General features: G+C 46.0%; 1 protein-coding gene across 1 annotated transcript; it reads right to left on the reverse strand.

Moving 5' to 3' along the window:
* Nucleotides 1–5,402: 5,402 nt before the first annotated feature.
* Nucleotides 5,403–13,884, reverse strand: LOC125947132 (uncharacterized). Its single transcript, XM_049671499.1, has 7 exons — nucleotides 12,952–13,884; nucleotides 12,582–12,605; nucleotides 12,462–12,521; nucleotides 11,242–11,330; nucleotides 7,115–7,138; nucleotides 5,617–5,748; nucleotides 5,403–5,426 (listed from the first exon to the last, which is right to left on the reverse strand). Exons 1-7 carry the CDS (start codon nucleotides 13,019–13,021, stop codon nucleotides 5,403–5,405), a joined length of 423 nt encoding a protein of 140 aa, XP_049527456.1. The 5' UTR covers nucleotides 13,022–13,884.
* Between the last annotated feature and the right edge of the window lie 1,590 nt (nucleotides 13,885–15,474).

The raw sequence follows: 15,474 nt of genomic DNA on the forward strand, positions 1-15,474 counted from the left end.
TCCCTGTGTATCTGTGTGCGCTAATGGCTAAATAAAAAATACCAACATGCCAAACTGACATTTTTTTCTGTCATATGTGTTCCCGTTAACAGTAAACTGCATGCAATGCTGCAATATATATATATATATATATATATATATATATATATATATATATATATACAGAAAGAGGAGAAGTACAACTTCGCGGTTATCTTAGGCTTATTTAACCAGCATGTACGGTCGGTGGACCGACCTTTTCCAAAAAGGTCGGAAAATGTAACCGACCATATATAATGAAGAACAGCGTTTACAAAAAGATGACACATGCCTTTAAAAAAAATAAAGTGAAATAAAAATAACGCCAATGCATGGTTGTAAGAACAGGTCTGTACAGGTTCGCAGAGCAGCCAATGTCACCAAACATGTACACAAGGAGATCAGGGTTTACAAAAAGATGACAGATGACCTTAAAAAACGGGGTAAGACAAACAGCCATGACCGGGTGACAGCTTTTTGCTGAAGGGTACTTGCACCATGACGAATCATCACTCAAACACATGTTACGAATGCACTACGGGATGATTGCAACGACATGTTCGTAGAGCAACAGTTGCAACAAAGGAAGGGTTTACGAAATAGCTTAGCGAGAAAGGTGTGTACGCAGGTTCTAACAAAAATGAGACAGCAATAAATTGGTAATATCACTCATCCTAGGTTAAATATAAGGGAATGACACATCAGCAACTAGAAAATTGTTTCGGGCGAAGCTTGCGCATGTGGGTCGGGTGTGCGAACAGCTGTTCTGGCGCCGTGGAATAAACGATGCGACGATACATGAGCTGTTTCTTCCGAGGACAACAGGAATATGAATCTCTATTTCGTGGACAAAAAGGTTAATGTGCCCGGGCTTTCGTTAATCTCAGAGGCCACGGCACGACATTTATGGATTAGAAATGATTCGCGAACCTCCCTTTCGTGGTGCGATTTGAAACCAGATTCAAGTATGGTGGCCGTTAGCTTGTCAAAAGAGTGGCCCGGGATAGAGACATGCTTGGATAGCGGAAGATTCAGAAGGCTCACGTCGTGCGATCTATGATTGTTAAAACGCAATCTAAAGGCTGTTTACTTTTGTCCAATGTACTGTAGCTTGCACGTTGAGCATTCAAGTAAATAGATAACATTGGTTGTGTAGCAGCCGAAGTTACCTTTGATCTTGAGGCTAAAATTTGAAGCCGTGCTCATAACACTCTGTGAAGTCGTCATGTGAGCTCAAATCTTGCACCGTGTCTTGTTGCAAGGATGACAGCCTATGTGAATTGTTTTTGTTATCTTAGAAGACGTTAGCATGTCGCGTAAGTTTCTTGATCGTCGGTAAACTGCGCGTGGCGGCTCCGGAAACACGTATCTGAGGCGATGACTCTGCATGAGTGTGTTATGATGTTTTTTTTTTTTTTTTTAAGGATGACATTAACGTTTGGAATCGATGCAGAATGTGTCAAAGCTGAATTTGTCTGCCTTCGTTGCTCAAACCGCTTATCCCGTCTAAGAATCGCACTGCGGTCCACTGTATCGGCTCGCTTAATCGCGTTATTCACGATTAGGAGCGGATACTTCTGCATTATCAGGGAGTCGCGGAGTCTGTCGCAGTTGTTAATGAAATCAGAGTGTTCGGAACGAAGCATCTTAAAGCGAAGTGCTTGACTATAGGGTATACTGGTTTTGCACTGTTTAACATGGCTTACTTTGAAAATGAAGGTACCGGTGAACGCTACCTTCACATAACAATGGATGGCAATGGATATATAACAATGGATGGCAGCTAGAAGCCACGGAAGACAAAGCATGAAACCAGTGTTCGGGTGACCATGGTTGTCTACGGCCGTTCCTTCCTCCTTCTCGCGTCACACACACACACATATTCTGTATAAACATTTATTAGCATATTTATTACAATAGTTTTACAAAACGGCTTCGTTTGTCGGACATCTGCAACTTGTTAAGTGCTCATTTGTGTACGGGGTGTGAGAGCCCGTCAAGCTCGCCATATCACAGCTTTCTTTCTTTCACACCATCATGTCTATAGAACTTGAAATAAAGTGAATTGAATTATACGTGTGTATAATGTTCAACATAATTATGCAGTGATCTACGATGCGAACAGCTTATCCACAGCTGGTAGTCCGATGGGCGGCTCGGGCGCAGCCCCACTTTCTACAGGCAGTTACGCCTTCACCAGCGCAGTCAGGAAGGCGTATTTTGAAATTTGCCGATGCCACGACACGCGAGAGAGAGAAAGCAGAGGGTGCGGAGGAAAGGAAGAGAACGTCGCCGAGGGACCTCAAATGCTATTGGCGCACACGTGGTCACGTGACTAGGCCGCCGGCGACGATGCCGATGGCGCTTCTCTGGGTTAGAGCGGCTCTGGGTGAAGTGGTGTCAGGGTTGCATTCTTACAGCCGTTCCCGCGAAGGGCCACACAACCTGTTTTCAGCATGATGCCTCTGTACTTTATATCGCGCTTTTTCCTGCGGGAAGTAATTTACGTTTCCTGTGCTACTTGGTACTAAGGCATCATTCAGCACGCGCGAAAGAATAATACTGCCAAATGAAGGCCTCAGTAAAGCAGGCGGCAGAGACACTAGTACGCGGCGCGATACGTGCTCATTATGCAGGAAATTGGTCAAAGGCGCCACCATCGGGAATGACTAGCACTACACGGGCGAATAGATTTACAGCCACTACAGAATTTCAGCCAGCAATGGCACTACTGGTAAGTGGCAAAGATGCTTGCGCCATCAAGTCATGCAGATAATGGAGTCACATTTCAAGGTACGTAGGCGGCCACAGCTATCGATCTGGTTCAACCGAAATGGTGAGATACAGATGTATGCGCACGATGTACATTAACTTCCGCGGTATCGCGTGCCGCACCACAATAATATTATGAAGCACGCACGTAGTGGGGTACTCTGGATTAATTTTGACCTCCTGGGGCTCTTCAACGTGCACCTAATTTAAGTACGCACGAGCGTTCTTGCATTTCTCCCGCATCGTAATGCAGCCGTCGTCTGCGGAATCGAAAACGCAACCTGGAACTCTACAGCGCGACGCCATTGGTCCTGGAATAGCATGATGGATGCCACTGGAATTGAAAGACCGTTGAGATTTTGTAGAAGCCACCATCGTTTTCTATTCATGCGCGTACTGTTCAAGCACACAGAACCGCTCACGTACGCATGCACGCACGCACGGCCTCTCTGGAACACACACACACGCAGTCGTCATTTTTCTTCTTCTTTTCTTTCTGCTTGTATCCGCGTTTGTTTTTAACGCTTGCTTGCCCTTCCGCACCTTGCTGAACTCAGGCAAACACGGCGGGCTTTACATGCATCGCCAGTTTGTTTTTCCCTCAGCGGGAGTTTGTTTTTCGAGTCGGGCAGCTGAACATCTTATGGCCTCATAAAAGAGGCGCTAAGCGCCGCTCGAACTTCAACAAATCGCCCCCCACAATGCTCCCCACTTCTTCTAGCTTCGACTTCTCCAAACAACGTATCCCTTATTTATTTTTCAAATCGCGGGATGTGCCTTGAAATGGTGGCTCCCTCTGGCCTCGAAGAACTTCAACCGCAGAACATACTAACCTCCAAGATCGGCTAGTGCCTGCGACGCCGGATCTAAGAGGCAATGACAGAACACGCAGAGTTCACCAATGCACCGACAGATGGACTCTTACTGAGCCAAGGGTTGAGCCGCTAGTTTAACTCGGCCTACTGAGCCATGGTCTCATCGGCCGCTGAAATAGGGAAGGTGCATGAAAACGTCTTTAATAGCAGGCTGCGTAAAAGTTTCGGAAACGCTCGACTTTTGCGGGGCTTTGGCGAATGCAGGTCGCGCACTGGATTTTACCATAACTCCTTCGGGTCTTGCTTTGTGCGGTCGTAGAACATTTGATTTTAGTACATCTCTTGGGTGTTCAGCACCATTAAAAAGCATAGAGGAACAGAATGCATTAAGAAGGAATCTCTTTTCTATGATTTTTGTTGCGTCAACAAGCGTACAGCCTGCCGACCCACCCCTCGGTCTGCGATAACCTTCACGATTTACAGCGCTAGAGAGATGGAGATAAGAAAAAAGAGTGGGGGGACTACACGAACGTTGTCTTTCAATTAAGATTTTTTTTGAAAACGTGTGTTACTAACAAAGATAAACGATGACCCAAAAAAAGAAAAGGAAGAAAAAAAGGAACGCGAACAGACTGCCAAAAAAAGGTAATAAAATCAGGAGACACCCGTGCTGAAGCGTAGTTGCGTGTGATCTATAGACAAGCTGACTAATGCTTAGTTACAACGAGGGATGCCCAAGGCTCACAGAAAACTGCGCATGTGTTTTAGCCAAATTCTCCTTGGCTGCGCCTTTCTTTCTTTCTTTTTTTTTTTTTTTGCGCTGCAAATGATGAATCTGTTCCAACTCACCACTACTTCATTATACGAAAGTTACGCAATATACAATTCATTGTCTAACGTTTAGCGTACTGGAAAATGCTAAGGCATTTGTGAAATTTGCATAAAGAAAACTATTGATGTACATAAAAAAACACCGTTTAACCACGAAGTGAATGATGATGAATGGACGAAGCACCGGGGAATCATTCGGGTAACCGTGTATCCCCCGTATATATATACTGTACATGTGTACAGTATATACAGCGCTTTTATGGCCCTTGTGCACCGCAGCGGCCCTAGCGGACTCCATGCAAAGCAGAGCTACGGACAACTACGAGGGAGGACAAGGCTCGGCCCTAAGGTGCTTCGCCCCTAAAAAAACTAACTGCATTGCCGCATAGTGGTACCGGACCAATCGCCCTGGTGTCTACGTTTCAACTCTTTTTTTCTAGTACAATTTGCTCATAAAATTTAATTAGGCGGCACGCAGAGAAAGAAAGAGAAAGAAATTTCTTAACTGAAATGGAGAGAATGCAGCCGGCGTATATGCAGCCGCCTACAAACATAAGGAAGGTGATCGAATGAATCAATCAATCAATTTATTATTATACTAGGGGTTCATTACAGCATTTAAGGTATACAGACCGGAGACAGAAGGGCTCTAGAAGGAGGAGGATGGCGGGCAAGGAAAAAAAATTACTAGCCCTTCCCCTGTCGAGGAAATGGGAGTAAGCGAAGCTTGTGCGTTTCTTCGGTGTTCCTCCAAACGAATTGCTCTGACGAGTACCACGTTGTGCTCGAACACACAACCGGTCACACGCACTGCACCTGGCTTCGAAGTTCCGGTTCAGAAACTCGCGTTGAAACCTGGCCGTCGCACCGGGGAAGTTAGCGCTAGCTTGCCAATGCGTGCAACACCTTTGTCAGGTTAATGGAGGGCTAGACGACGCTGCCATGTGGCCTCGGCATCGAGTTCCCTCAACTCAGGGTCGGCGGCTGCATCTGCATGCATGCAGATGCAATTTTGTCCGTACCTTACTTTCCTTTCATGGGTAATGAACATTGCCAATGCTATATATGCGTGCAAACCTACTTGCCTACAATACTTTCCGACAGCACATGGTCTGGGTATTGTGGGCATAAATTGCGTGGGCAGTGCAAATTCAAGCCGTTCGGCTAAGCCAATGCGCACCGCCGTTGCAGTGGTGACGCCCACGCTTTGCGTAGCAGAAAGCAAGTGACAAGTTCTTTCAGTGGGTTCAGAATGTTTATTCTGCGGTGTCCCGGGTCGTCGATGGCTAGTCGTCGGAGGACTCTTCATCCGCTGCAAGAAAACAGGAAGCACGCTTGTCAGTTGTCCTGCTGGCAAACGTGCAGGGTGCAACTTTCTGTGGTAGTGAAGGTAAAGCTGCGGAGTAGAGTATGTAAACGAAAATAAGCCCACATGGGAGTTTTAACAAGTGATGTGCCCCTAAAGACTCCGATATATGGGAGCAGTACGGCGGCATCCCGTCGTCTTACTCCGTTCGCTAGCTGCGGGAGGTTAAAATGCCTTGTTAGTGTATATTGTAGCCCTTTTTGTATGCCTTGTATATGGGGGCTCGGGCGCTTCTCAAGTGAATTGATTTTTCACTTTTTGCCCGAGCATTCCCGCATTGTGATGGTGCAAATAAATTTCAACTTCAACTTTCAACTTCAACTTTCAAAGGCGACATGACGTGATGTTACTCCGCTTTCGAAATCTTGTTCTCTTGCGGAAACTCGGCACAGGGAGTCACTATAGAGGGCAATACTCCCGCCTGAGAGTTATTTCCGTTTACATTGCACTCAAAGCGATTCGGTCTCTCGTTGGCGTTACACGTCTCGCTGAACGAGTTGGGGGTTAGAATGAGGTGGAGTTGCATGCAGCGCACGCCACTGTGCCGCGTCACCTGCGTCGGACTGCTTAAACTTTGACTGCACTATTTTCGGGAACGGGGCCATCATTTTTAGACTGTGCCTACCCTCGGGAACGGTTCACATTTTAAGACTCGGGATCATTCCACGAAAGAGGCTAGAAACGGGCATGCATACCCGATACAGAAAAGAAGGGGGGGGGGGGGGGGGGGGGGTAACTCCTGAAGAAAGACATATTTAAAGGATATTCGGAATATGGGCCTGTGCAGACAACCATAGGCGCCGAGCCAGTAGCCTAACGCTAGTAGCTCTTGCGCCACAGAACGCGACAACCGACATAGAAAAGACAGCTCAAGCGACCGAAACGACGAAAACGCTTTTGTGCGTTTTATGCCGCTTGTGTTTGCTGGCGTCAAAGCATGAACGTCGACGTAGTACGTAAACTAGCCTAGCAGTACGCTCTTTTTTGAAGCCGGCAGTTGACAAAGCACGAAGGCGCATATATTATCTTTCTTTACCATTAGCCACCCACTCCTCCATCTAATGTCCCAACAAGAGACATTTGAGGGAGAAAATAAATAACATTATATAAATATTGGGAAAACGCAGCAACACTGGTTAAATGAATTCTGTTGAAATCTGTGGGCTGAGATTCGATTCAAGTGAAGTTGCAATCCACTCGAATGCGGCAGATGTTTCCGAGGATCACAGACAGCTGCAGTGTCTGTATTACGTTTAGACTGTATGGCATCGTGCTGCATCGTGCTGCGATGTACATCAGTGGTAATGCTTACCCTTTTTCGCCTTGGTCTTTTTCTCTGAAAAAGAAACACGGAGACAAACGCCGTCGGTACAATTACATATAAAAACAGCCGCAATTTCTACGCAATGCACGACGTTTACTATCACTGATGTCTTAATCTGTGTGTGTGACCTGGAAAAGGCGAATGAAAGACGCTAAATCTAAAAAAAAAAAAAATTATCACTCGGCGCACATTTGAACTAGCCGGGCACACAGGCGATTATGAAATAAGCGTCGAAGTGAGTGTGTGTCGAAGCTTGGCGTTTGGTTCGGCACACCGATGAATCAACTAGCCTCATTTATTTCTCTGCTTCCACTTCACTTTGCAAGGTTTACTTTGCGACGTGCAAAGCAAAGCTTTAACGACTTTTGCTGTGTCATTAGACGAAGCGTTTGGAGGAGTATACAGCTTGTGATTAGCCGGTCGGCACATGAGTTGACAGAGCGGTCTCGGTGCAAGAATGCCTTACACGCGACAGCAAGTTGTACTTGGTGTTCGCACACGTTCTTGAAGCCGCTTGTCTGAAGCCTCCTTTGTGTCATTTGCGGCTCCTAGATGAGCCCTCCTCGGGTAGAGTTTTACTTTGAACGGATTGGTGCCATCTTGTGAAAGGATTCTGTCGCTTCATTAGTTTGGTCGTGAAAAAAGAAATAGTACGGGAAATAGACTGAAAGGTGTGCACCCGTGTATCGGAGGCAACAGATGTAGTACGCCGAGCGGCATACTTGGTGGCACCACAATACCGTGCGCCGCAGCAGAGGCTTCTCCGAGGCACGCAGTATCTTCGTGCTCGTACTTTTATTCAGCATAGTGTCACGGATATCAAAGATCAACTTTTTTAAACAATGATTCATATACGATAACTAGGAGACGCTGGGAGGCAGTCACTTGTGATCACGGATCAGTTTGTTCTGTATGACAGTGGTAAACATCATTCGAGCACGTAGTCATTGGCACCTATCAAAATGTATTAAGTGAGCATTTTTTTTTCGGATACTAATGTCACTGATAACTTAGTGTCTATACTATCACTAGTGATTAGCTCATTCGGGTGTTAACGTAGTTTCATGAAGCATAGTCATAGGAATCAAATGAAAAATAATTTTCACGGCGATTCAAGTTTAATAACTAAGATGTGCTAGGAATGAGTGACTATTGATCACGAATCACTATGCATTATCAATTAGCAATGGTAGCAGAAAAATTCTAATTTAATGACATATTTTGATAGATATCATGACGACGTGCACGAGTGATGGCTAGCGCTGTCACACCAAACGAAGGCATTCATGATCACAAGTCACTCAATCTCAGAGTCTCTGAATTTCATAATTGAATCGTCGTTTAAATGAATTTTCATTTGGTGTCTATGACGTTATGCTGCCTAAAATTACAGATCACTAGTGTTCACTAATGACTCGGCCGTTTATCATTTGCAATGATACCAAAAAAATGATCATTCTATGAGAGGTTGATGCCAATGACGACATGCACGAATGAAAGCTGTCACTTTGAAAGATACTGAGTGATTCATAATCACTAGCGGCATAAGCACACCAGTTCTTAATAGGTGACATTTATGGCATTTCATTAATATCCATGGAGTTATAGACTTTAAACCAGCGAGAACACTGAACTGTGCATAAGTATATTGTCTTCACTAGTGACTATAGGTCCTATTAGTTAGGTGTACGATGCTGGTTATAGCTAATTTTATGAGAATTTGATGTCTATGTCGACGTATTCGATTGAAGGCTACCGATAGCGGCAGTAGAAAAAGTGATTCGTATACTCTGGTTACCAAGGCCTACCAATGCCTAATGATCACCACTGAGCCACTCTTAGGTGTTTCGCTTCATACCCATGACATCGTGCTTGCGTCCCCAACTCTCTTAACGATCCCAAGCCGATTTTTACTCGCACTTGTCTGCGAAAATTTCTGCCTTCCGATTCACTCTCAAAACACAAAAAGAAAAGCACACAAAGTTTGTTGTAGTTAGTCACGTGTGAGGAACGCTATTGCTTCCTCACCTTGACCTTTTATTTTGAATAACGATAACCCCTAACATTTAAGAACGGTTTTGGTTGCCGTGAAATACGAATGCTACTCGACAGGCTGCAGTGCACGTTTCAACGAGACCAAACAAAGCAAACCAAACAAGAGCGCGCGGGGGCAGATGCAAGAAAACGACAGTACGAAACGAGCGGTCCGGCTGACACCACATACGAGTACGCATCGAGCGGTGGGGCGGGTCCGCATGACACCAGTTTCCCGCGCCCACGTCGCTGATGTGGTCGCTCTCATTGGTCTCCGCCGTTCGCAACTCGAGTCTCATCTCTCGCTCCGCTCTTTCATCGTTCGATGTGCTCGTTTGCTCGGTTACGCCGACGCTCAACGCAGGAACGGGTGCCTAAGAGCGGCGCTCTAAACAAAGTAGCAATAAACAAGATTGACCAGAGAACGACTTTGAACGTAGCCCCTGCATGCGCGAACGAGAAGTGGCTTCACTGCACAAATGTGGATTTTAAGATGGCGGATGGATGGATGCTAGCAGGGTCCCCTTTGGAGCAGGGTGGTGGGTTACGCCACCAAGCTCTTATTACAGCGTTAGCTGTTATGGGCTCATTCCAATAGCCGTTTCGGTTCGCGATGATGCCGCCGCCGCCGGTGTACGCCACCGCAACCGCTATCGTCGGAAATGTGAAAAAAGTACCCGATTCCCGCCGGGATCGAGCCCGCGCCCGCTGCGTGGTAGCCAGATACTCATACCACTGAGCCACGCAAGCGCTTGCTATCGGGCAGCGGGAAATGCCCTATAAGGCAAGCGCGCAGGGGCAGACGACCCGAGCCTCCACCAGTATGGTGGTGCCATCTAGTTAAAGTACCTGCAAACTCGGCGTGCCCGACATGTAAATTGCAGTTGTAAGGCTTGATCGGGCTCGGCAGACTGCTGTGCAGAGAGCATTACAAGCCTCAGCTCGCCGTCGATGCCGGGCGGACAGTTCAGATCGTTCTCGTCAAAACAAAACGAGGCGAACAGACTGCTGCGAAGAACTTGTGCGTGGTGCCCAAATTGGAGCTACTCTTGAGCCGCTCCACCAGCTTACGCTGTGACTGTGCTGCGTGTGCCGCGCAGGCCTGTGACTTTTTTATATTGCCTAATGTAGAATTCCCCTCAACAAACTTTCTGAACCCCTATCGGGAACATTGTTATTGCACGCCTATGTTTGTCGTTTCCCTTTCTTCCACCAATCTTCCAATCGCCTCTTACTGAATCTCTATTGCGGACGTGTCGCGGACAATAGCCATCTTGAGGCCTCCTGTCCAACTACAATGTGTTGGGAAAATTCGTGCAGCTTCAGTGTTATCGTCGAAGTAAGATAACACTACCACGCTACTGATTATGTCGCCACCAACGCTTAACACCAGCACTAAAGTACACCAGCACTTGACGTCACTGCAGTATTAGTTTGGCGCTCCCTGGTTAGACATTGCGTCACCAGATGTCACTGCCAGCGTTGTTGCTGCTTCCAACGGAACCCGGCATCCGCAGACATTCAGAACTTTACGCAGAAACCAAAAAGTTTCCATTCAGCTTTCTCTCGTCATTCGTAAACTTGTGCGGCCGACCTGTAACTTGCACCTGCAGCCGCGATTGATGAGCGGGGCAAGTACGGCAGCAGAACAGTGTGCTCGAATATTAACAGTAACTTCCTATGGCAAGTTTAAAAGCGAATGACTCGGCGTTTATCATTTGCAATGATACCAAAAAATTATCATCCTGTGAGAGTTTGATGCCAATGACGACATGCACGAATAAAAGCTGTCACTTTGAGAGAAACTGAGTGATTCATAATTCCAAGCTTGCACCAAGCTCTTCTTTGGTTACCCTGCCGGGTTTTCTTTTGGTGGCCGGTGGCGTTTATGCGTGAAAAGATTGAGAGAGGGGTGTCTACTCGGGAAGAGAAAAGCGCTACCCGTGCTTCGGATAACCCTTCTCTCCCGCCGCCATCTCACGCTTATATGCAGCTCGTTTTCCCTGCGTCGCAGGTTATATAGCCCTGGTTTTCGCTGAACCACTATGCTAAAGAAATCTCGGTCGCCACAAAAAGCTTACTCGGCTCCTCCTCGTTGTCGTCGGAATCCTGCTCCTCGGTTTGCGCTGCTTGGCGTTTTTGGCGGGCTTCACCGGTCTTGCCTTGGAGGCTGCGTGATTGTAAGACAACCGTTACTTCGCTCGAATTTCCACCGCCAGCCAGCACTTCAGAAGCGCTCTCTTTTTATTGCCCCATTATGCGTCTTATCGGTCGCTACCTGTAATTCTATGTAGGTTAGGTTAGGTCATTATCCGATCATTATCTTACAGTGCCTTACAGGCAAGGAGAGCTAGTGTAAACTAATTTAGCGATATGATAATGTCTGTATAAATAAATATTAAACCGCACGTATTATTTATTTATTTATTTATTTATTTATTTATTTATTTATTTATTTATTTATTTATTTATTTATTTATTTATTTATTTATTTATTTATTTATTTATTTATTCCGGCATTGCTCTTCGACTACATTTTGCGTGGCGTAAGAAAATCGATGCCTAGATTGTCTTTATGATTGATAGCTGGTGTTATGCTTTCATGTTTATTTAAGCAAGTTTACTGTTTTGCATCACCATATACTTGTACTACCGCCTCCCCCTTCCTTCCGTTAGCCAGTCCAGCACCGGTATGCCGGTGTGACGTAAGGAACAGGCGCCTTCCTGTCGTGTTCAGCGTGGCCGAGGTGTGATCCTCGATAAAGGCCGTACCGGTCGGTACGAGCTCATGCAAGTAAATAACATCACAGCCTATCACAGCGCTTCAACCACGTGCTCGTTTGCCACACCACGTGCCAAGATGCCGCGATATCCTGCTGTCACGTGACTTAACTTCTGCGTCGTGAGGTCGACGACACGTGCGCCTTCCGGGAAACGAAACCGAAACAACTTCGTAAAAAAGCTGCTATAATAAATGTAGGGTGCTTCATCTACCGCAATCAAATGAATAACCGAAAATATGTCAGTCGTCGTCTTCTGAGTGCAAGGATGTAACAATATTTTCGAGAGATTAGGATAGAGAGTAGAATTTGCGCCTTAACTTGAAATGCGCCTTAACTTAAAGCCACTGCTTGATTTGGTCGAGTATGGCTCAAGAAAGCGTCTGATGTGAACGTGTCCGAGATGCTCATCGCGTTTTTTTAGGGGAGTTTCACCTCAGCCGTTGTCTTGAGATGGACTTGGCCAAGTCGTGGCGTCAAGCACATTTCTGAATGCGGGGTTTAGTATCAGAAGTACTTGCCCGCTTTCTTGGGTTTTTTAGGCGCGTCACCTTCACCTTCCTCCTCTTCGGACGGCGCGTCTGAAATTGCAATATGCAAATTCACATCCCTGCGAATGGCCTGAACGTGGACACACTTACCTTGCTCCTTTGCCGCTGCATCATCTGTCAAGAAAGTGCACAATAAAAGAAAGTTATTTCATGACTACGTGGGCCGGTTTTCCGTGTTTTCGGTTTAGGGGACAAATCGAAGCAACCTGAGGGGGTGGGGCACCCATATTATTCATCAAAATCTTATTCACCAATATTATTCACCAGAATTATTTACCGAAATCAATTTACACAATATACAGTTGAAATAATTAAGATATCGCACAGCAGCTTAGAACACATACATTAGAAAATATTTACAAGGCGTCAGGAGCTGCAAGACAAACTTTCGCACTAGAAAAATATATATATATGCATATTCTACTCCCTGCGAATGGCTGTTGAACGTGGACATTCTTACCCTGCTCCTGTGCCGCGGTATCATCTGCAAAAATACCCAAGAAAAGAAAGTTCAAAACAACATCGGCCATTTTTCCATGTCTTGGTTAGACTGCAAATCAAAGCAGGGGGAGGGCATTACAGAGAAACACTAAAAGTAGTTTATTCAATTACCAATATTAATCACCAGAATTATTCTTCAAAATATGTGTACTCCGCCTCATACAGTTGAGAGAATTAGGAATCCTACAGTAGCTTAGTACGCATGCATTAGAAAATAATTACAAGGTGTTAGGAGCAAGGTGTCAGGATCTGCAAGACAAACTAGTGCGCTAAAAAAAAAATCTTCGTAATGAATGACATTCGAAAGACTGAGTGAAAAGAACACTGGCGAATCAAACTATATTAGTTAATTTCGCGTCAATAAGTTGACGGCTGACGACGCCGCCTCGAAGTTCCTGCACCAGCTGGCTATGACGTCAAAAAACTAGCGGCGCCTTCTCGGGCACAGTTATGACGTCGCAATTAAACAAGGAAAGTCAAATTAGTTTCTTTTGAATAATATCCCTTTAATTAGTGGTGTCCACATCAACATAATTCAAGCATTATGTCCACAGTGTGGGCAAATTAGCGAGTCGCTCAGCAAGCGAGTCGGCGCGTTATTGAGTCAGTCTATTGCTCAGTTTAGTCAGTCACTGACTAAGGTAACCTTTTGCGGCGATGAAGAGAAAACCTATCGGAACGGAGTCCCTTCGCACTTGTTAACTGCACCAAGTACCCCAGCAGGCTTTGACGGCGCTTTCGCTTGCTTGGAACCCATACTGATCGATACCGATCAGCTTAAATAAGGTTTAGCATTCTTATAAACTAGCGCAAATGATGGTGTGGGAACTATTTTTCGGGAGCGTTTTCACTTGCGCTCACTTTGCCTCACTCAGCTTTCCCTACTTGGCATGCAAAGTTTATGAAAACGCCAAAAGGAGGGCGCCATCAAAATGTTTTTTTTTTTTTTTTCCAAACCGTTCCCTTCCGGAGTACGCGGCTAGGAAAGATGCAACGCTCATTCTTACCGTCGTCACTGTTCAGGTTGTTCTCTTCTGTGGGTGGAACAAACGGAAATCACTATGGTCAGCATGACTATTGTCAGCAGGATTAGAGAGTTGTTATTCGTCGAGGGTGCAAACATGTTTTAGACTGTACACTAAGCGTTTCAACTTGCACCATATTGAGCGTGTTGTTTTCAGAGAGCTTTAGTGAGTCCGGTATTTCGGTATCCCGAATGCTGTTTGCGCATCCCGACAGCTGTTAGCGTCATCTTGTGACACGGTGTTTAGCCACAATGCCTCACAGTGCCCTGAAAAGCTCTGCGCCCCCAGGTGGCACCACCATTCGACACCGTTCGGGCCGCTTACGTTTACTCGCCTCCACTAGCCCGGTAATCCTCAAACGAAACCGGAATACCGGACACGCTGAAACTCCAATAGTTGTGTGACAAACTGTTCTCTTAGAGTAATCGACGGGTGAGTACGAGAAGGTCAAAATGTTGGAGCTTGTAAGGATCGGGAAAAGCAGTGACTCACAAAAGGGAGTCTTACCAGCACACACACACACACACAACACACAACACACACAACACACACGCACACACACACACACACATTCAAAGTTTGCCTAATCCTCGTGAGCTTCCCAGTAAAGCTCCCCCAACAACAGCGATGTGCACTCACCTTCATCCTCATCTTCGTCCACTGTTAGGTAGAAAGAAAGCAAGGAGAGAATTGTTAGTCAAACATACTGCTAGTATCACTCGAGCGCCCCCAGTAAGCGCTGAAATTAATAGAATTGTAACTCTACGCAAACCCAAACCACGGCCGCGCTGGATAAAAAAGGGGGGACATGCAGAAAAATAGCCATTAACATTTTCCGCTGACCGCTAGCGTGGTAGAAGTTCACTAATTCCGCATAGATTCAAGGGCCACTGAAACGCTTTTGAGCGCGGTGAGGAAACATTCCCGATGCGAATTCACATTAATCCGCTGCATGCAGCGGAATATCGCTTGCTTTTCAAGCTTTCAAAACTCCCGCCTCTCTTTGCAGAAAGCGACGTCAGCGATGACGTTGCACGAAGCGCGACGGCCCGTAGACGCCAGCCATCGGGCGAGCACGGGCTGGCGTCTTCCAGATTTTGTTTAAGGGGAAGCCGTCCTTGACGCGTCTGGCCCATCTCGTGACGGCTCCTTTATATTTTTAAGACGCCAACATCGACGGTTTACTATTAGCTCGCACCACGAAACGAAGGATAAGGGAGCGATAGGCAGGGGAGGTTGTCAACAGCAAACAGTTGACATACACCAAATGGAAGACGACACACCGCTGGACTGGCAGTTAGCCATTTTGACAGTTTATATAGCGCAAAACTATTATAGTGCATTTTAAAACCAAGCTTTTATCTTCCTGCTTTCACGGGTTTCGCGTGGCTGCTGTTGGGTCGGTCGCTTTCATGGCTTATATATAGCTTATATGAAACTACCAGCAAAGTGGCTTA

This window comes from Dermacentor silvarum, chromosome 7, assembly GCF_013339745.2.
Source record: "Dermacentor silvarum isolate Dsil-2018 chromosome 7, BIME_Dsil_1.4, whole genome shotgun sequence".
In the NCBI taxonomy this organism is placed as follows: domain Eukaryota; kingdom Metazoa; phylum Arthropoda; class Arachnida; order Ixodida; family Ixodidae; genus Dermacentor; species Dermacentor silvarum.